The 21790-nt window shown below is 42.1% G+C and overlaps 1 protein-coding gene across 2 annotated transcripts in view; it reads left to right on the top strand.

The window, feature by feature from the left end:
- Positions 1-325: 325 nt before the first annotated feature.
- Positions 326-21790, top strand: part of Ube2q2 (ubiquitin conjugating enzyme E2 Q2) — a 54624-nt gene continuing 33159 nt past the window's right edge. The window contains exons 1-3 of one of the 2 annotated variants that reach the window (XM_032911244.1): positions 326-788; positions 13087-13188; positions 17782-17886. In XM_032911244.1, the coding sequence (XP_032767135.1) occupies positions 600-788; positions 13087-13188; positions 17782-17886 (396 nt within the window). In that variant the 5' untranslated portion in view covers positions 326-599. The remainder of the gene's footprint in view (positions 789-13086; positions 13189-17781; positions 17887-21790) is intronic. The other variant, XM_032911245.1, reaches the window with a different exon arrangement.

The raw sequence follows: 21790 nt of genomic DNA on the forward strand, positions 1-21790 counted from the left end.
CCAGGTGAGTGGGTGGCCCGCGGACAACCACGCGCAGGAGCTACCTCCAGGGGCCCGCGCGCTTCCTACCGGAGCCGACGTGGCCCGTGCGATAGGCCGCACACGTGTCTGGCCAGAGGCCCGGGCGCACAGGCGCGCCGGGGGCTCGGGTCCGTCCTCGTGCGCTGCCGCCAGCCCAAATCCTCCGGGTAGCGAGTGCTGGGCGCGGAGCCCCGGCGCGGGGCGGAAGGGGGCTGGGTCATGAGAGGAGGGGGCGGTCGGGAGCGCGCACGGAGCTCGCGGACGCGCGCCGGGGCGGGGGCAGCCCTCTCCCAGGCGGCGGTGGGGGCGGCGTCGCTGTTGCCCTTTTAAGCGGCGGGGCCACCGCCTCCTGCGGGTGGAGTCGGTTACAAAGGCAGCAGCCGGCCCTGCGCCCGCCCGCCGAGGCCTCGCGCTCCTCGCCATTTTCCAGCCGCGCTCCGACGCGGGTCGCGGCGGCGGGGAGAGGCGGAGCCGCGAGAGCGCGGCCCGGGCCGGCCCCGCGGGGCGGTCGCGGCCGTGACAGCGGCTCCCGGCCCCGGCTCCCTTTCCTCACCCCTCCCGCCGGAGATGAGGGGAAGATGTCCGTGTCAGGGCTCAAGGCCGAGCTGAAGTTCCTGGCGTCCATCTTCGACAAGAACCACGAGCTATTCCGCATCGTCAGCTGGAAGCTGGACGAGCTGCACTGCCAGTTCCTGGTGCCGCCGCCGCCACCGCCGGGCAGCTCGCATTCGCCGCCGCCGCCGCTCACACTCCACTGCAACATCACGGTGAGGCGCCGGGCCGTAGCCCCTCAGGGCCGGGCGGGGGCGGACGGGGGCGCCGCAGTCCCGGGACAAAGGGCGTCAGCCCGGGAGACCCCCGGGGTCTCGGGCGCGGCCGGTTGGCGGCTGGGCCCTGGGCCCGGCCCGGAGCTCCGGCTGCTTGGCCCGGAGGAGGCGGAGGCGCGTCGCAGCACGGCGCGGGCCGGCTTTGCTCTGTTGGCCCCTCGCGGCCCCCGTCGGGCCCCGAGGTCGCCATGGCCGCCGGCAGCCGGCCTGATCTGGGGACCACGGCGGGTCGGTGGGCTCCTGTCAGCCGCTCAGGTGGAAAGGCTCTCAAGTATTTGTTTTAGCTACTCGTTTTCCCACCAGGTTTCAAAACCCTCGTCCTTGCTTGTTCAACCAGTTCTCGTTTGTGTATTGGTCTCTGAGGACAAATGAACACTGAAAGCCTACGTATGTAGGGAAAAAGTTTTGGATGCAACCCCGGGGGATGGATGGTGTGAACCATCGTTTACCCCAGACCTGGCTTTGCGCTAACGTGTTTTGGAAAAGCTCATGGAACCTTCCACGCGGCAGGTGGTGTGGTGAGTGTGCAAGCTGTCCCACCTGTGCCCTGTGCGAAAGCCTGGACATTACCAGCAGGGGAAAGGAGATGCTTTCCAGTTTATTACCCGGGAAGATCGGGTGGGATTAGAAAGCTGGAGAAACACGTGGAAAGTTACTTTTCCTGTTTAAGGGGGAAAAAAGCTCATTAGAAACATTCAGTTGGTAAAATATCAGATTGTAAGTGAACTCTCCCCCCACCTCCGAGCGAAGTTTATTATGAGGCTGACTATTCATCGTGGAACTGATCTCATGTGCAGAATACACCTTATGACAACAGGCATTAAGGCGGTAGTTTTTATATGGCTAAGATGCCTTCTGTTAAGTCAGCCAGTAGATAGCCCCAAATGTGGTGGGAGTTTGCTAAGGCCTTAACATTGTAATTGAACTTAACATTTAGTTCACTGCTATATCTGACAAAAGAAAAACAACAACAACAACTGCTGCAGTGTGCTTTAGGAAGGAGAGAATTCACTTTCTGAATATCTTGTTAAGCTGCTGTGGCTACTAGTGTTTGAGGAGTTGGCAGACCTGTGCCTATTCAGAGAATTCAGACTTCTTGTAGAGTTTTGTACATCTGTGACAACTACTTTGATGCTATGAAATCTAAAGGGAGCATCTAATTTTGAGTAGGGAACTGTTTACTAGTTTTCTTTCAACTTGACAGAGAGAGGACTAAGAGGGGGAGACCTCAGCTGAGAAAAATAGCACCTCAGGAGTGGCCTGCAGGCCGGCCTAGGGGGCGTTTTCTTCATTAATGATTGAGGGCTCAGCCCATTGTGGTGGTTTACCCCTGGGTAGTTGGTTCTGTGGTGGGGGTAGGCTTTTAATCCAGCACTACAGAGGCAGAGGCAGGAGGGTCTCTGAGGCCAACCTGGTCTACAGAGCGATTTCCAGGACAGCTAGAGCTACACAGAGAAACCCTGTCTTGGAAAACAACAACAAAACAAGACCAAAAACACCCCCAAAAAACCAAAAATCCCCCCCCAAAAACAAGCAGAGTAAGAAGTGATCCCGCGTGACTTCTGCTTCAGCTCCTGCTTTGAGTCTTGCCCTGACTTAGTTCACCCGCAACCCCCTTTCCAGTCTGCTTACCGTCACTGAAGGTGTGCCATAGAGAAAGCTTTGAGCAGTTGAACAGGTGAGTACAGATTCGGAATCTAGCATCAGTAAGGTGTCCTAGAGAGAGGAAACTCCACCCAATGAAACACTGACGCCTGAGAAAGATGATTTGTATGAGTGGACAGTTAGTTCATGCTAAGACTTGAAATGTCCAGGGTTGTAGGCTGGTGAAGATTTTCCAAATATGGAAGGCAGAAAGTAGTAGTCAGTATAGAGTAACAGTAAGTAAACTGGCCTGGACAGTTGGAGGGTTATTATTCAAGCGGAACCTGAAGGTATGGGAAGAAAAGGAACAACTGGTCTAAATGACAGGACACTGAATTTGTAGACTAGGGAGCTGTACCCTTACTTTGGTAAGATGAGAAAAAAATGTCTGTTTTCAGAACTCTGATTCTTTACAGTGGTGTGGGATTAGAAAATGCACGAATGTATGGTTTTGGTTATTCTAGCAATCTGGGCCAGGCTGTTGGTGTGCCGGCATTTACTACCAGGGGATGCTAATGTCGGGCAGTCTGCCATGTCAAAGAATTATCTGACCTAAAGTGCCAGCAGCATCCCATGGAGAACCATTTTGGAGACAAATAGGTCAGACAAAGGATGTTGATGATCTGGATTAGGTAGTGGCAGTGGGAATGGAGTAAGAAAAGACTCAAAAACTGGGTGAAAGGATGCGTTGATGTGCACTAGTGCAGTGGTGCTGCTAGTAGACATTATTACAACTGACCTACTAATGACTTATGACCAGACATTATCAGAAGACAATTACAGATTCACAGTAGGAGTGTATATTAGCTTTATTGTGGAAAACTAACAAATATACAAACTGAACAGAGAGACCTTGTGCACTCAGGCTCAACACTGATAAACCTTTGGCCAGTCTTATTTCATGTATACTCCTATTGGATTAATTTGAAGTGTAGTCCAGACATACAGGGTTTTTTTTCTATAAAGATTTCGGTATGTGAGTATGTGTTTTGATAATGTATAGGGCCTGCTTACATAGGTACAATTTGCTCAGAAGGAAAATAGCAAGGGAAAAATGTTGGAATTTAAATACAAGTACCCTGTCTACTAGGTTTGTGATTTGTTATTTTGTAAAAAGTTGTATGTCATTAGTGTAGTGGACTTGACCCATTCTTTTAACTTTTCGTCTTTAGAGAGCAGTATTTATGGAGCACTCTTCTACACTAGGTTACCAAACTACCAAGAACCATCTGAATGGCATCGTACTAGTGTACCAGTTTCTTAGGAATCCTCTGAGGACACTGTGCCTACTTTTCTTCCTAACCTTCTTTATCAGCTGTTCTTCCTCTGGAATGAGCTCCTGCCTCTCACCTATGCTCTGCCACAGCCTGCTTTTTCCATGGTTGACTGCCCCCAAGACTTTCTGGGTCACACGCAGTTCATGATAGCATTTCCCCTTCCTCCTTTTAGTTCTCGTGATTTCTGCTTTTTTTTTTTTTTTTTTTTTTAATGTTCACTCATAATTCTGATTATCCTTTCTCCGAGTTAGTTTTAATGGTGGCAGAATATTGTCTAATTATAATTTTGTGCCTTGTATTTTCTTTTCATTCATACTTGTCTTACTGACTATATGGCCAGTGTTCTAGATACATTAGAAGGAATTTTCCCTACCTTGAAAGATAGCTGGTAAGAATTTCTCAGAAAGTATCATGGGAAGTAAAGAAATGCTTAAAAGATCACTGAAGATTTGATCGGACATCTGTAATTTGGCTACATAGGAAGACTAGTATCAGAAGAAAAACTCAAAGTGCCTTCCTTCCTAGACCAGGGAAATTGGGTTGTTAAGGTTTTTTTTCCTCATCCTGTTTTATGAATTTGTCGCACTCTTGAATATGAACCTCACAGAATCTTTATTTCTTGTTTTCTGTGGACTCATGAAAGATTATCAGTTATACACTTCCACATGGCCTTCCATTTCAGTAAACAGGCCTGGTTGCCAGTCCTCACTAACATTCACTTGTTACAATCACACTCCAAAGCAAAGCAGCTTATTTTAGTAACCAGCATGACCATTTGGGGAGCCAATATGTGGCTTTCTTTTAGTCATTTAAAAATAATTAAGCTGGCAATTCCATTATTCCTTTTTGGGGGGAGTAAAGGAATGTTGAGATAGGATCTCCCTGTACTGCCTTGGCTGGCTTGAAACTTACTATGCAGACTAAGCTGGCCCTAAAACTTCATGACTCTTCAGAGTGCTGGGATCATATCATAGTCTACTGTGTCTGGCTCCATTCCTTCCTGTATAGACTTGTTGAAATTTTAAGAGAGAGAGAGTGTGTGTGTGCATGTTCATGTGGGTACATGTGTTTGTGGGTACAGGTAGAGGTCAGAAGTCAACTTTGGGTGGTTTTTTTCAGGAGCCATCTACTTTTTTTTCCCCTTTAACAGAGTGTATTTCATTGGCTTGGGGCTCCTCAATTAGATTAGGTGGCTCGCCAGTGGACCCAGGCATCTACCTGCCATTGCCTCCTTAGTGCTTGGCTTAATAGAGTGTGCCACCATGCCTGGCTTGCTTTCTTTTTTAGACGTGGATTCTGAAAAACAAGCTTAGGCTGCCAGGCTTGTGTAGTAAGCACTTTATAGTCTGAGCCATCTCCCCATCCTCCCTCCCTCCCACCCCCTCTCTCTCTCTGTGTGTGTGTGTGTGTGTGTGTGTGTGTGTGTGTGTGTGTGTGTGTGTGTATAAGAAGGCCAGAGCCCAACCTTGAGTGTTTATACTTAGGAATCGTATACCTTGTGCGCTTTTTTAAAATTTTTATTTTTTTTTATGTTGGTGTGTGTACATGTTCATTGTATGATACCCAACCATGGTGTGTGTGTATAGGTCAGAGGACAATCTCCACTATTGATTCTTGTCTTCTGCCTTTTTTTAAAAAAATTTTTTTAAAAAGATTTATTTATTTACTAAATGAGTACACTGTAGCTGTCTTCAGACACACCAGAAGAGGGCATCAGATCTCATTACAGATGGTTGTGAGCAACCTGTGGTTGCTGGGATTTGAACTCAGGACCTCTGGAAGAGCAGTTAGTACTCTTAACCGCTGAGCCATCTCTCCAGCCCATCTTCTGCCTTTTTTGAGGCAAGGTCTCATTTTGCTGCTGTAATAGGTACACCAAGGTAACTGGCCACTTCAGGTGTATTCTCCTGTTTCTACCTCCCATTTTGCCAGAGGAAGGCTGGGCTTATGGACTGTATAGACAGTGTGCTTACTTGAGTTTTGGAGGTCTGAACTCAGGTGGTTAGACATTCATGACAGACAGTTCTACCTGCTGGGCCATCTTCCTGGTCTTTGCTTTTTTTTTTTTTTTTTTAACTACTGTAAGGCCAGATAATTGACTGGCTAGTTGCTGTCTCCCCAGCACTGGGATTCTATGAATGCACCACTACATTGGCTTTTTGTGCATTCTGAGACTCAAATTCAGACTCTTAAGCTTTCATTGCAAACTTTACCAACTGAGCTGTCTACTGCCCTGAGTCTTCCCCGACCTCTATTTTGAGGGTCCCATACTGTAGTTCGGGACTGGCCTTGAACTTGCTTTGTAAAACTCCTGATCCTCCTGTCTCCCCTCTGTGTGTACTCGACTACATACCTAGGAACATCTGGTAATTCTCGGTACTAAATTACTATTTTAGAGTTAAAATAAAACAAAACAAAATGTCTCACAGGAAATATAAATTGGTGTTAAATTGAAACTTTATTCTTTGTTACTTGTATATGTAAATTATTTCTTAATGAATGATTGTCAGGCTAGTTTTGATGAAATACTTTTTGTTTAGCTAATTTCTATTCTTTATTACTAAAAACACCTCTCTCATAGCAAGCTACTAAGTTAACAAATATTCACACTGAATCTGGGAGGGAGAGCTTTAAGCATTACTTAATATTTAGGATCTTAAATAATTTCTTTTATTGTTTCAAAACAGTCCCCCTTTGCCCTGGATGTTATTGGAAAGCTTGTCAACAGTATGGTACTATACTGTACAAATGGGAAAGTGGTAGCCTTTACTTTAAAAATTCTGAGCTGGATAGTTCAGTGGTAGAATACTCCACCTTGCCACTATAGCATATGCAAGATCCAGCTACAAAGGAAGGAGATAAATTACCTGCTTTGTAACCTCTTTTTATGGCAAATAAGGCAGTCTGCCCTGTTAACTTCATGTTTTGTTTTTCTAGTCTATATACTGATACAAAGTCATTCAGCTAAAGTTGTACAAAGGAAATAATGAACAAAATGACCACAGAGCCTAAGGACCTTTCTCTAGCTTATTCTCCTGTGACAGATTACCTTTCCAAATTGAATTCATGGAGAAGCTGTTGGAAATACGCTCTGAAATGGTACTTTCAGATCAGAAAGACTCATTGTTCTCATTTATTTGACCAGCTAATGACACAGGGTCAGATTCCTTGTGGTTCTCTGTCCTCCATCTCCATTTTAGTGCAGTTTCTTGAGAAAAATGAGATTATGTAGAGGCTTGGGTTTCCTTTTCGTGAATGATGGTATACCTTAGTAAATTTTTGGTGGTGTCTGTAGGATAGGAGTGTTAAACTTAGACCTGGGAAGGGGTGGAATTAGATAAGAGTCAGGTAATTGAGGGAGGGGGTAGAGACGGAATGCCAAATATAAAACATTACAGGAGAGAAACAACAAGGCTTACCCCCACCACAAGGCTTCTGTAATAGTGGTTTCTGGTAGCTTCTAAAGAGAGTTATGAAAAACAATGGTTAATCAGAACCACTGAAATCATCCAGGGGAATTTGTAGCCTACTTGATTCAGATCAATTTCATTATTTTATCTGCTTCAGTTCATTTAGAAAGATGTTCTGAGTAGATGTAGTTGTTCTCTACCTTGGGTATTTAAACAGCTTTTAGAACATGATGCAGAGTTTGTGTTGAAAGCTTTTCCAGTGGTGGTGGTAGGTGTTTTGTAATATGGAAAACAAAACGTTGTGGGAAATTTAGAAACCAGAGAAGCAAAACAAAACAACAAAACCTCTTTAATTCTTGTACTCACTGCTATAGGTTCTGGTTTAGTATCTTTCTGGTCGTCTTTTCATCTAGTTTCCTGTTAGCTTGACACAGGATAGAGTCGTCTGAGAAGGAAACCTCAATTGAGCGAATGCCAACATAAGACGAGGCTGTAGGCAAGCCTGTAGGGAATATTCTTATGGCTGCTTGAGAAGGGCCCAGCCCATTGTAGGCACTGCCGTCCCTGGCTAGTAGTCCTGTAAGGAAGCAGACTGAGCAAGCCAGTGTGCGGCAACCTCCATGTCTTCTGCAACAGCTCCTGCTCCCAGGCTCTTGTCCTGTTTGAGTTCCTGCCTTGGCTTCCTTCAGTGGACTGTGACTCAGGATATGTGGAATCCAGATAAATCCTTCCTCTCCAAGTTGCTTTTGGTCATGATATTTCATCATAGTTCTTGGTCAGGCTTTGTGTCAAGGGAGGGAGGTGTCAAAACCAGCCCCAGTGGAACATGTAGGCTAATGTAGAATGGAGAAAAGGAGGTTTTTTTTTTTTTTTTTTTTTTTTTTTTCCAAGGAGGAAAGGCTAGGGGATTTGGCAGGAGAGAAATAGGAAAGTAGCAGTTCTCAATATTTTTGGTGTCAGGACCTCCTTAAACTCTTTTTTCTTTTTTTTCCAGAGCTGGGGACCGAACCCAAGCGCTCTACCACTGAGCTAAATCCCCAACCCCTCCTTAAACTCTTAAAAATATCATAGGCCTAAGGAAACTTCATTTTTATGTTTATACCTTTGATATTTATTATTAAAATTAAAACATGTTTAAAACATTAATAACTAATATTGCAAGTTTCTTTGACACTTGTTCTGTCATTTGCTTCTGCACTTTTAAACATATATTTAAATATAGTATAAGATAATATATTTTAAAAATATTTGTATATTTTATAGATTATAAAAGTATATTTTAAAATGTATTTTAGGTGTATGTTTTGTCTCTTATGAATGACTGTGCACCATGTGCATGCCTGGTGCCTGTGGAGGCCAGAAGAGAGGGTGTGATATTTGCTGGAACTGGAGTTAGAGATAGTTAGGAACCACCATGTGGGTTCAGGGAATTGAACTCAGGTCCTCTGCAAGAGTAGTCATGCTCCTAACCTCAGCGCCATCCCTCCAGCCCAGTTGTTTGATGCTTTAGTTGAAGTAATGTGAACAAAACCCAACTTTGTTATCTGGTTGAAAAAAAATTAATGGCAATAGCCACTGTAGATAATTGGGCTCTCGATGCTCTTCAGTTCTGGGAACTGAACCTGGGACCTCAAGCATGGTAGGCAAGTGTTCTTACCACTGAGCTGTTTCCCAGCTTGTGAATGTTTTTGAGTGAGTAGTGTGTGTGTGTGTGTGTGTGTGTGTGTGTGTGTGTGTGTGTGTGTGTGTGTGTGTGTGACAGACAGACAGACAGACAGACTGACTTTACAAAAAGTTGATCTATTTCTTGCATGATATTATAGCATCATGCATTGATTATTGGGAAAATATTTGGTTGATATATCTTCTAAATACTAGCTAACATCAAAATACAGTCTCCCCACCAGTCTAATCAGAATACTTTGTGAGGCCCCCACTGGTGGGTACAAGTGTTTCAAAGTTTGAATGGTTTTCTCTAAAATTTGACTTTTATTGATGAAGTATACTGACTTTTGTTTTGAAAATGACATGCTGTCTCTTATTTTTGAGAAAATATCTTCCAGAAACTCAAGTTGGGGTGAGCATTGCAGTCATCCTTTCAAGTAAAGTATCTGTTCATGTCAGTTCACTTCACAGATGAGTCACACGTGCCTACTGTCAAGTGTGCCACAGGGGCTCCTGGGTACTCCCTGCTCCGTTACCATAGTGTTGAAAAGGTTTATAAACTGTAAGGGACAGCACAGCACCGGCATTCTGAAGGGAAGCCTGATTTCTTTTCACAGCTTTGTCCATTTAAACACTAGCAGGAAAAGATTCCAGCAGACCACTGTTAAGACCTTCCCTTGTGGGAAGGTAGCAGAACTTTTTTAAGCAGAGTAATTAAGTTGCATTAAGATTCTCTTAAGTAGAGTGAAAAAGATCATTGACATTTTAGACTTCTTGTACTGAGGGGTGCAAGGCCTTTGAAAACATTGAAGTGAGTGCTTGGATTTGCTGCCTGTCCTGCCTTTTCATGTCAGGATTTAAAATGCACACAGATCTCAGGGGGAACTGATTTCCTTTCCCTAACTTTCTCTTAACATGGCGAAAGGCATTTCATTCCACATTAATAGCTCATGTTTCTTCATGCAGACATTTACCAGGTGAACAAGAATCTGTACAATGAACTTTTAGATCGTGTTTTATTTTTTTTAAAGCTAAAGCAAATGCAAAGCCCAGACAATAAGTTCCTAAGCTAGGATGAAGAATGTGAAAGATGAAAATACCCTGCGGTGCGAAGTGCCTCTATCTAAGAACGGGGTTAGTGCTGAAGAAACTCTACCTTAGATAAACAAGCTAGTGCTGGACAGGGACATGCACATCACTGCTGACCACTGATCTCTGTAGTTTTTTTCCTTAAGATTTGGTCAAATGTTTTTAAAATTTTCAGTTTCTCTGCTGTTAGTTCTGTTATTTTGTGTGTGTGTGTGTGTGTGTGTGTGTGTGTGTGTGTGTATGATATATATATTATATATATACCATATATGTATAAAATTAGGTTATATATAGCATTAAAGAACACTGTTCTGTAAAACTCTTTGTGTAGTGCAGTTTTCTACTACTTAAATATATTCAGAAGCCAGTATCTGTCAATAATCTCTTTTTCCAGATTCCTAGTAAAAATCAGAATAAAGGAGCAAAAAAATGCCTGTTAATGGGTAAGAGTATGACTCTTAATTAAGTCACTTAAAAACACACACATTTGTGGCTTTAAAAGATACAAATTATTAGTAGCATTTCTTTGTATGATAGGATGATTCTATTGCTTTACTAGCAATAGGTGTATTTCTCTGTAATAAACTTAGAAACTTATCTATATTACTTAATTTATCTTACGTGTATAGATAGGTGTTTTGACTGCATGTATTTTTGTGCACACATGTGTGCAGTGCCATCAAATCCCCTAGAATTGGAGTCATAGGTGTTTGTGAGCACCAAATCTGGATTCCCTCCCTGTAAAGGCAATCAATTCGTTACTGCGAAGCCATTAGAACTTAAAAGAAATGAGTGTGTGTGTGTTTGCCTGCATGAGTTTACAGGAGCCTACAGAAGCCAGAAGTGGTTGGGGTACCTGGAACTGGAGTCACAGCTAGTGGTGAGCGGCCATCTGGGTGCGGGAACTGAACCTGCCCTGCTGCAAGGGCAGCGAGGGCTCTACCCACTGGGCCATGGCTTCAGCCTCCTAATTTAGAACCTTTAAGAACCAATGTTACTCTTGGGTTCTGTGGATCAGAGTCTGTGCATCCCTTCCTTACCTTGGTTTCTCTGACCTATGGTCGTTTCCAGTGCAGGAAAGTGTTGGCGGAGGATGCAGTGGTCAGAAGGATGGAGATCTGCCTCCAAGCTCTCTCATAGTTGCTGGCAGGCTCCTTCTCATAGGATGTTGCCTAATTTGAGAACCTTGGTTTAATTTTTAGAGATCTTTTTCAATTCTTGCCATGCAGAGCTCTCCATAGGTGGCAGCTGATTTTCATCACCAGGATTAATTGCAAGACCAGGAGATAAACAAGACAGATGTTAACTTTTTTGTAACTTGATTTCAGAAGTGATATTAGTATTTTTACTGCATTTAGATGTGAGTGGTAAGTCCAAGGTAGGGGATTTTACAAGGGTGTGATACCAAGACATGAGATTAACTGGGGCCAATTTAGAGGTTTCCGGGTAGAGTGTTTGAGAATACCATTGATAATGTCTTCAAATAAATGTCAGGAACATCTGTATTAGGGGAAAAGCTAACTCATAAGCCCACCTCTGTGGCAGGTGAAATCTGAATAAGGATTGTGGCAGCCCTGTGCTGCTGTTCACTCTGCTTCTAGCACTTGTTATATTTAAAAAGTAGTCTTTAAGGATTTCTGCTATAGTTCAGTGGTAGAGCATGTACCTGGGCACGACCTTATGTTTGGTCCTCAGATCTCCAAAAACAAAACAGGTAGAAGAAACTATCACCATTAAGAAAATGATTAGGCAAGATCAAATGAAGGTAATCTTATTTAATGTGTCTGTTTTCTATGAAACTATATTCTGAGGCCAGCCAGTATCTTAGCACTTAGGAGGCTGAAGTAGGAGAGTGTGCAAACTTGAGTCTATATATTGAGACCATGTCTCAAAAAACAAGAGAAAAAAAACAAAGAAATAAACTACATTCATTGTTACAGTCTAAGAAGGGATGGAAAAACAAATCGATCAGTCCCGCCTTTAGATATTATTTGTGTGTGTGTGTGTGTGTGTGTGTGTGTGTGTGTGTGTGTGTGTGTGTGTATGTATGCATGCATGCATGCATTAGACACAATGAGTGCAGTTCTAGAGGTGCCATATCCCTTTTTTTTTTTTTTTACCCCCCGAGGTGCCATATCCCTTAAAGCTGGAGTCACAGGCAGTTGGAGCCAGCTGACATGGGTGCCTGGTGAACTGAACTCAGGTTCTCTGGAAAAACAGTACACGTTCTTAACCAGCCCACTTACAGCCTACTTTTCGAGATAGGGACTTTGTCTGTCCTAGGCTGGCCTCAAGCTCACCAGCTTCCTACCCAGTTTTTGAGGTGGCCATCCCCAAGCCTGGCTCAATGTAGTAAATTTAATATAGGTGAAAGAAAAAGAAGTCCTTGGAGAGACTTCTCTGATTATTTTATACTGAAGACCAGAATGCTGTGGGTAGAGGGTCTTGAAGGTGCAGATTTGGAGACGTGTTCCTTGGATTAGTTTTTTTTTTTTTTTTTTTTTTTTTTGGTTCTTTTTTTCCGGAGCTGGGGACTGAACCCAGGGCCTTGTGCTTCCTAGGCAAGTGCTCTACCACTGAGCTAAATCCCCAACCCCCTTGGGTTAGTTTTATAATTCAGAATTAGGTATCTAGAAATGTAGTATTATTTAAAAGCAAAGATACTGTTCAAAATCTGTAGACTGAATTTTAAAGTTGGGATTTTCTTTTTAATTTACCTTTTCACTTTGAGAGATTATCATGATTCCATATTTTAAAGCTCTGAAAAGGTAAAAACTAGAAAATTCAGGTCATGATAGACATGTTGTTACAAGTCTTCAGTGCCACTTGAATACAGTTTCTCCCCTTAGATAAAAGCAACTCTTAAGGTATATTTGGTTTTAATCATTTTGATCATTGGGTAAGTTCTGTTGTCTGCTTTTAAACTCACAGATTGTATAACATGGACTACACAAGATTAAGTTGTTAAACTTAGCAATTTTAATTTTTAAATTCCACAGAGGCATCTGGTCTGTCCCCACATGAATTTCAATGTCTCCTTCCCTCCTTTGATGAATTGTGTGGATCACGATCACCCGCCCCTAGTGGTACAGTCTTAACTGCATCTCTGGTTGGTCTGTTGTAAATAGTCTCACCTAGCTGTCTCTGTAACAGGAGTCTTACCCTTCTTCTTCACCAATATGGTTTGTGGACTCTGATGACCCAAATCTGACATCAGTCCTGGAGCGCTTAGAAGATACTAAGAACAACAGTTCGGTAAGGAGATGAACCAGACTTTCCTTTTTCCTTCTCATGGTCTTATGCAGAAAAATATTAATATTAAGCAGTAATATGATAAAAAATTTATCACACTAAAATTTACTTCATTTACTTCCCTTTTTGATAATTTTCCATGTCTTCTTAGATTGTAATACAAGTTGTTAAAGCATGTTTAATAATGACAGTTTTAGCATGGTTAGAGACCTTTTGAAGCCCATCTCCCCCTTTCTACATATACACTCTATTTATGTTAGGAATTGAGGTTCTTTTTTTTCCCCCTTCATTCTAACCATTAAAGCAAACATTTTTTGATAGACTGTTGGGTGAGGTGAGAAAGGACAAAGGGGAAAGAAAGGTCAGTGTAGATAGATGGTAAGGGAGGTAACATAGGATAATACCTTTGTAATATATGAATATACTGTAGCAGTCTTCAGACACACCAGAAGAGGGCATCAGATCTCATTATAGATGGTTGTGAGCCACCATGTGGTGGTTGCTGGGAATTGAACTCAGGACCTTTGGAAGAACAGTCAGTGCTCTTAACCACTGAGCTCAGTGTTTGTGTTAGGGAATTCCTTTGCTGGTCAAGGGTCCACAAGTCTGCAGTAAAAGCCAAATTTATTGAAAAAAGAGTTTGTTTGTGTGTTTTTTAGTTTGTTTTTGATCCATAGTCATTCCCCTGTGCACAAGTTCCAAGACTCTCAGTAGAAGCCTAGATCTGTGGGTTGCTCTAAACTCTATACAGACAGGTTTTCTTCAGGATGTTGCACACTAAGAGATTCATGTTCAATAACTGTAAACATTATTTACTTCCAGTTAGTATATGGGGACCTTGAATAACCCTGGAAAACAATGTTTTTCTCTGGGTTAGAAGGGGGGGGGGCTGCTGTGTAAAGAGATGTATCCTTCCAGGCTGGAGAGATGACTCAGGAGTTTAGAACACTTCTACAGAGGACCTGAGGTCAGTTCCCAGCACCCAAGTTGCCACAGCTTACAAGTGCCTATAACTCTAGCTCTGGGCATCTAATGTCTCTGTTCCCTACAGGCACTGTACTCAGGTGTACACGCTATACACAATTAAAAATGAAAAATCTTGTGAAAAGTATCCTTTTATTTTTTTTAATATTAAATGTTTTATTCTTTGATTGTAAATGTCTTAAGTACCCATTGTGAGAAAACTATGGTGTAGATAAAGAAAAAGAGGACACTTTTACAAATGCGACTTATCTCCATGTCCTTATATTTATAAATGTAATGCCGTGTCATTGGGAATGATTTATTTATTTTGGCTTTTAAAGACAGGGTCTTGCTGTGTAGACAAGGCTGTTCTGGACTTGCAAGCCTCTTGCCTCAGCCTTTCCAGGTCTGGGATTCCAGGCTGTGTCGCCATGCCTGGTAACCAGCATAATTGTTTCTGGTACTGTCAGAATGACTCAAGAAAAAAATGATAAAATACAAAAGTTTAAAGAGGTAAAGAATTTTCCCAAACAGGTAGTAAATGAAATAAAATATTAACTATTGGAACTCGACCAGCAGGCAATAGAAATTTAGAAACAGCCATTCAAACTTAGAATAAGCAAAGCTGGAGTTTTAACCCAAGAAGGAAGAATCTTTCTATAGATAATTTTAGAACTGACCATTTAGGGAAGTTAGACTCATTAACTCTTTGACTTGTCAAAAATAAGTTATAGATGGTTTAAGCATGTTCCTAAAATTAAGAACGCCGGGGTTGTTGAAATGGTTCAGCAGATGAAGGCAGTTGTCTACAAGACCCAGGAGAGAACACCTCCTACAGTTGTCCTCTGACCGCCACGTTGTGTCATGGCACATGTCAGCCCCCACTCTCCTAACCTCCATAAGTGTAAAATTCTAAAATAGTGAGCAATATAAGTTTCAACAGTTTGTAAAAGAGTCCATGAGAGTGGGAGGTAATTAAAAGCCAGGCAGGTACATGTTTCATCTCCAGCAGACTGGTGATGGAAAAGACAGAAAGACATAGCCCTCTAGCTGTTCCTCCTTAAATTGCTTGTGAGTTAGGCCTGCTGGCACAGGCCCATAATCCCAACTACTTTGGAGTTAAGGTATGGAGATTGCAAGGTCAAGGCCAGTCTGGTCAACAGATTGAGGTCCTGTCTCAGAAGTGAAGAGATGGTTGGACTATAACTCACCTACCTTGCACAGGGCCCTAGGCATAATCCCTGATACTATGGAAAAAAACAACCCCAAAAAACAGAAAAACCCCTGTGTCAAGTTAAATGGAATAAGACTTACATTGGATCTAATTATAGAAAGTAAGTACATTTACATGAAGGAAAGACATGTTTTTGTTCTTAGAGATAGCCTTTGCTAACTTCTCAGAACCTGGTTTCTAGAGAGAACAGTTGTTTTGTTTTGACTTTTTAGTTTAGTTACTATAGGTAGAGAATCTGCTGTTGTATAGACATTTCTTAGCTGTCAAGTCCAGTGGCTTCTTTTTAGTACTCAAAAGGATTTTTTCATGGTTGAAATATTGTTCCATCAACATGTATTACTTAATGCCCCCTAAAGAGCTGGTTAAACTTTTAAAAATGTAATGTATAGTTGAATACTCCAATGTAGTTAAAAAAAAAAAAAAAAAAGAAAGCAGCCAGCCTATTCCCATAGTACACATAGGCCATTGCAAGACAGAAGTAAAGAGCAAGGCATGGAATACTGTTTAATCTGCCCTCTTCTGTATTTAGTGTTGGACGATACATATTAGAGATGCCTTAGCTGTGCTTGCATTCTCCTTCCGTAAATGTAGGAAGCTGTTAACAAAACACAGAACATACTTCAAGAATATTGATTGGCTTCTCTGAAGCTCTGTGATAAGTGATATGTATTCAAAGCCAAGATGTGTCTGTCCTGTGCTAATTGATAGCCTAGTGGGGACCTCTATGAGACCACCATTCCCGGCTCTCTTACTATCTCATCATGGTCTCCTCTAAGATGCTCTTCCTTGGTATGTCTCCTTATTATCTTTTTACTCTGTGTTTTCTCTGTGCAAGCTCTTTTACTCTCAGTTAATTCATACTTTATTTATTGCAGGGATCCTTAAATCTGGATCTCTAGCCAAAATGTGTCTTCAGAGTTTGAAACCCATGTACTTAGGTTATTGATCCTCTAGGGGATCTTGCTTAGTTGTGCCATGGGATGTGCATGTCAGTTTACATTTGTCTCCATCACGTTTTCCCTCACTAACTCTCTGTGAAAATGAAACAATGATACTGGTTCTGTGCCTGGCCCTGGGAACTTAAGAATTCTTTTTTATACTTATGTTCCCAAAACTATAAACTAGTAAGTACCAAAGACTTGTCCATTTACCTTCTTAAATAGTTGAGATCCTCCCTGTGATCTTAGTTTCTTCCACAGTCCCTGAAGAGGAGGGGAGTGTTAAAAGTTAAATTTCCTGGAAAATGTACTCCCTGTTTTTCCTGTTGCTTGGTATGGTGCCATCATACTGCTGTCACCTACAGCACACCTGCAGAGTCCCGTGGCAGGATCCGAGGTCAGGGCTGTGTCCTGGTCACCCTGTCTCATCTCATTTTATGCCTACACACATCCACAGAAGGAGCCCTTTGCTTCCCTTTGAGCATGAGGACATTTGTTTGATCTAATTTAGTGCTTAGCCTTCCTCATGTTCACTTGGTCCTTCATCCACTTTGGAAGGGCTTGCTCTTTGCTGGGTTTAACCCATTCTAATCCTGTTTCTGTTTTCTTAGTCCTCCATAAACCTGCTTCTTCTTCATGTCTTTTCTTGATCAGAGACGCCGAGCTCACCATTCCTGCCCATGAAGTCACTTGCTTTATCACCTCCAATCTGAGTCTTAAGTATTGCTCATATTTTATGTTGAGGAAAAACCCTAAATAATGAAAAGTACGTTTGCACAGATTTCCTTGTTTACTTCCTTACAGTAAATATACCTACAAATATTTAAAATGAAAATTTAAAGAGCTATTCTAATATGGCAGTTTCACTAATGATTTTTTTCTTTTCTATTGGAGAGACTTAATTTTAATTTACTCCTTACTGTCATGAGACAGCCTTCATTTCCCTGTTTTGCAGATGGCAGAGACTAAAGCCAGGGTTTAGGTATACAAAGTTATTTATTCCAGGCTGATCCTACTAGGTCACAATTGCCTTATAGTTATAAATAAATCTAACTGTTGCAAATGAAATTTTATAATCCATATGCAACACTTTTAGTTTTTTTTGTAGTCTTACGAATGCATTAATGTTCTGTTGTCTAAAGCTCCCAGTTTCTAACATTAGTTAGCAACTAGACACTAGACAATGTCTGAGCCTTCCTTCTGTGCCTTTTTGTTGGTGTTACCTGCTAGTTACCGTGTTGTAAGGACATACTAAGCTGTAGTAACTTTTTAAAAATAGTGATTTTCTTATATCAGCAGCTCTAACATGCGTCAGAGACAGTTACTCCATCCGTAGGCCGCAGTTGAGCAGGAGCACGTTTTCCTTTCCTTCTGGATTGATTTAACAGTAGTTGTAGCATTATTCAATGTCTTCTAAGGGCTCTTTAACATAATGCTTATTTACTGAAATGTGTTTTGTAGCTCCGTCAGCAATTGAAGTGGTTGATATGTGACCTCTGCAGATTATATAACCTTCCTAAGCACCTGGATGTTGAGATGCTAGATCAACCACTACCCACGGGTCAGGTAAAGTAAACGTTCTCTAGTGTTGAAGAGCTGAAATCAATTGTCTTAATTGAAAGTTAAACTAGGATAATTTAAAATTATTATGTAGCCTATTTGGAAGTTAGCTTTGTGTTCCTAGTAAATTGCCTTGCTTTAGGTGCTAACACAGCCTTTTCATTTCTTGGAGTTGTTTGTATTTTACTGGGATAGGACTGCTGCTCCCCAATCCCTCCACTTTGATTTTTGTTAAAATTTCTGATTGCTGTGTTTCTTCTTTGACTGGTTGTTTAATCAATTACTTTCCTCTGACATACAATGTCCATAAGTCCGTTTGTGCTTCTTAAGATCTAATGCAAAGTTAGCTCTCCCTAAGCCATAGAAATTTCTACCAACTCATGATTTTTAGACGTTTTTAATTAGCTATTAGTTAGCTGACCTTTTATTACAATAAGTGAGGATTTAGCTCTTATGTGAAACACCTCCTTAAACATCCACTGCTTCTCAAGCAGTGTTTTCATCTTGAACCATCAGTTTGCCATGAGCACTTTGGGAGCCATGCTTTCTGTCATGGCAATTCCATACGGGCACCATTGTTTATTTCTCAGTTTATAGACGTCACGTTCTCTTTCTGGAATCCTTTGTCTTTGGAGTCTCTGGCTCTTCTGCATTAGTCCTTGTGAGATCTCTAACTGCCTATGCAGTTGTCACCTTAAGATTTTTCTTCTCTGCTATCCTAGAGTGAATTTATTGATTCCTGGGTCTTATGGCATTTCTATTGGCTTCCTTTTTCTTGTTTGTCTCTATCTATTACAATGTCAGATAAAAGCCAAAGCATGAAGGAATGGCACATTTTCTGAGTTAGCTTTTGAAAATCCTGGTTCAGAGTTGTCGTTAGAACAAGACCACACTGGTTTCAAAACGTGTGAAAGATCCTATGGCATCTTTAGCATTTCTTTACATGGCTTCCTCTTAGTCTCTGACCACTTCTCCCTTGTACGGAGTGGTTTGGCAGCCCTGCAGGTGTTCTAAAGTGGCGCACAGTGACGTGTGTGAGAGTTGTGGGCCCCTAGTATCAACTGCTGTTGTGTTCTGTTTTAATCAGTGTTTCATTGAATAATAAATCTAGGCTGATATGTTTGCCTAAGAATTTCAAATACAATGCTGTTGTCCTCCAGCCAGTGGTATTGCTGAAGCCGATGCCATCTGGGATCTTAGGTTTTCTTTGGAAGCTTCAGGGAATTTGTGTTTTCTTTGGTGTAATGAACTGCACCAGTGTCCCTGACTTAGGGTCTTTTTTTCTTTTATTGTGCTGGACATTTAGTAAGGATATCCCTTTTCAAATTTGAACCTTGAATTTCGGTATATATTTTTGTGTGTTAACTTTGATTTTCCATTTTGTTTGTTTTAGAGTTTATTAATTGGGCTTTTTAATTTTGTTCTTACTTTTTGGAGACAAGGTCTTGTATACTTCAGGTGCTGACCTCAAAAACCATGTGTAGCTGAGGCTGATGGTTCTCTAGTCTTTATAACCTGAAAGCTAAAATCACAGGCTATCTCGTCATGCCTGGCTGCTTTTAGATTTTAAATCTGATACTTTGAGTCTTTACCTCTATTGTATTATATTATTTTCTTAGTTTTATTATATTTTTATTTGTATATGCCTGTGTGTATGTGTTGACATGGACATTGGTGGCACTTCTCTGGGGATCAGAGAACAACTTGCAGGAATTGGTTCTCCCCGTGACCATCTGAGTCCCAGGATCAAACCCCGGTGGTCAGGCGTGGCAGTAAGCACCTTTATCCACTGAGCCCCTTACCTTTCTCTATTTCTTTTACAGTCTTGCTGCTCTATCAACTTTTTGCTTATTTCACATGGACAATAATAACTTTTAAGGTTTTAAATAGTCCGTGTGTGAGTGTTTTGCCTACATGTATGTGCACCACATGCACATAGTAGAGAATCTGTTAGGATTCCCTGGAAATGGATGGTTGTTAGCTGCATTAGGCGCTAGCAATCAAACCTTAGTCTTCTACGAGAGCAGCGAGTGCTCTTAACCAATGGGCCACTCTTTAGCCCCAACGTTTTGTTTTTATTATATATCTATTTACCCCACTTTCTCAGAACTTAGTGGCTTAGAGATGGATGTGGTGGCACATGTGTTTAATCTCAGTACTCAGGAGCTTGAGGCAGGGCGTGTGTGAGTTTGAGGCCAGCCTGTCCTACAAGTGAAGACCCAGTCTCAGAATCCCCCAAGCAGGCTGGGGATGACACTCGAGAAGTAGAGACAGGCAAATCTCTTGAATTTACAGCCAGTTGCAGCTATACAGTGAAACCCTGTCTCCAAAGATTAAAACAAAAAAAACCTTAATGCCTTAAAATATTAATTCCTGCTATTGGATGGCTTAGTTAGGCTTAGCTGAGTAATGTCTGTGGTTTCATTTGGTGACTGTTATGGTGGCACATTGAAGATAGTATGGCCGCAGACAACTAGTGTGATCTTTACCTGAACAGCTAGCTCTCAAGTGTCCAAGGATGGCTTCTTTCTTTTCCCCCACTTCTCACCTTTCTGGCATCTTTAGCATTTCTTTACATGGCTTTTTTTCTGTACCTGACGCTATCCTCTAGGGCCTCTTCATAAGGCTTCTGTTTTCTTACAGGTCAGGCAGAACTCTTCAAGAATACAAGAGGGGAAGTTGCTGGGCATTTCCTCCAAGACAGGGTTTCTCTGAGTAGCAGCCCTGGCTGTTTGGCAGCTCACTCTGTAGGTCAGGCTGTCCATCTCTGCCTTCTGAGTGCTGGGACCACCAGCGCCCACATTAAGTTGCTGGACATTCTTAAGGCTTAAACCTGGAGAGGCCCAGTGGTTTGTGAGCTGAAGCCTTCTCCAAGCCAGCTCAGGTTCACTGTGTGCTGTGACATCCCAGGCTTTAAGCCTGGTGATGTGGCTCATCTGGAGGAGGGAGTCCTCTTCGTGTCTGAGTGTGAACCTGATGGTCCTTCTCCGTGGCATTCTGCCTGTCACTGTGATAGGGTCAGAAAGCAGCTTATTTTGGCCCTTTGGCCTCTTTAGCAGCTGTCACTTTTTACTCTGCGTTTTCTCAGAGTCGTCATGTCTTCCTGTATATATTGTAAAGCCTGTCCTCAAGTACTTTTGTGTTCTGTCTTTACTCATTCAGATTTTGATTTTTTTTTAAACATTCCTTTTTTCTTTTATACCAAATAAATGATTTGGAGTTTCTTGTAGCCAATACTTGTCAGCTGAAGCTCAAGGGGAGTTTATGTTGATTCCCAGCCACTTTTCCACTTGTTAGTACAGGGTAAATGATGGCTCCAGTTTCTCTGCAGATGACATTTTGTCTGACAGATAATCTGGGTTCTACTTAAAGGGGTGGGGAATGCAGGGCACTGAGGGCTGCAGGTAGGCTTTTGGCTAGTCTGTAGGTTTCCGTCGAGCCTACTGTTCGTCCTCAGTGTGAGTCCGGAGCCTCTGAAGTCAGGGTGCTTTTGCAGATCTCTCCTTGATCACTTCTGTTTGCTGACTGAGTCCCTCCTTCAGAGCTCACAGCAGCCATCTTCCTTACTTTTCTCTGACTTTATCCCCCACAGTGCAGACTGTGTATAGTTTAGTGTCGCCCTTATTGAGTGCTGAGAGTCACACTAGGTATTGCATGCTTTCTTTGCAGCCCCTTTTTATTGTTATATTTATTTCATTGTTCAGAAAGACCAGAATGCCCATTTGCTTGTTGGTGGATAATGGTAGACAGTTCAGAGTCCTGCTGTGGAGTTCTTGTTTGTGCAGTCATTTCTCTGGAGTATATACTTATTGGTTGCTAGGATATGAGTATTTTTTTTCCTTTTCCTTCTTTTTTTCAAACCCAAGAGTTATCTAGACAGAACTTTATAATACTTTACAGGTGACTTAGG

Source organism: Rattus rattus, chromosome 8, assembly GCF_011064425.1.
Source record: "Rattus rattus isolate New Zealand chromosome 8, Rrattus_CSIRO_v1, whole genome shotgun sequence".
NCBI lineage: Eukaryota > Metazoa > Chordata > Mammalia > Rodentia > Muridae > Rattus > Rattus rattus.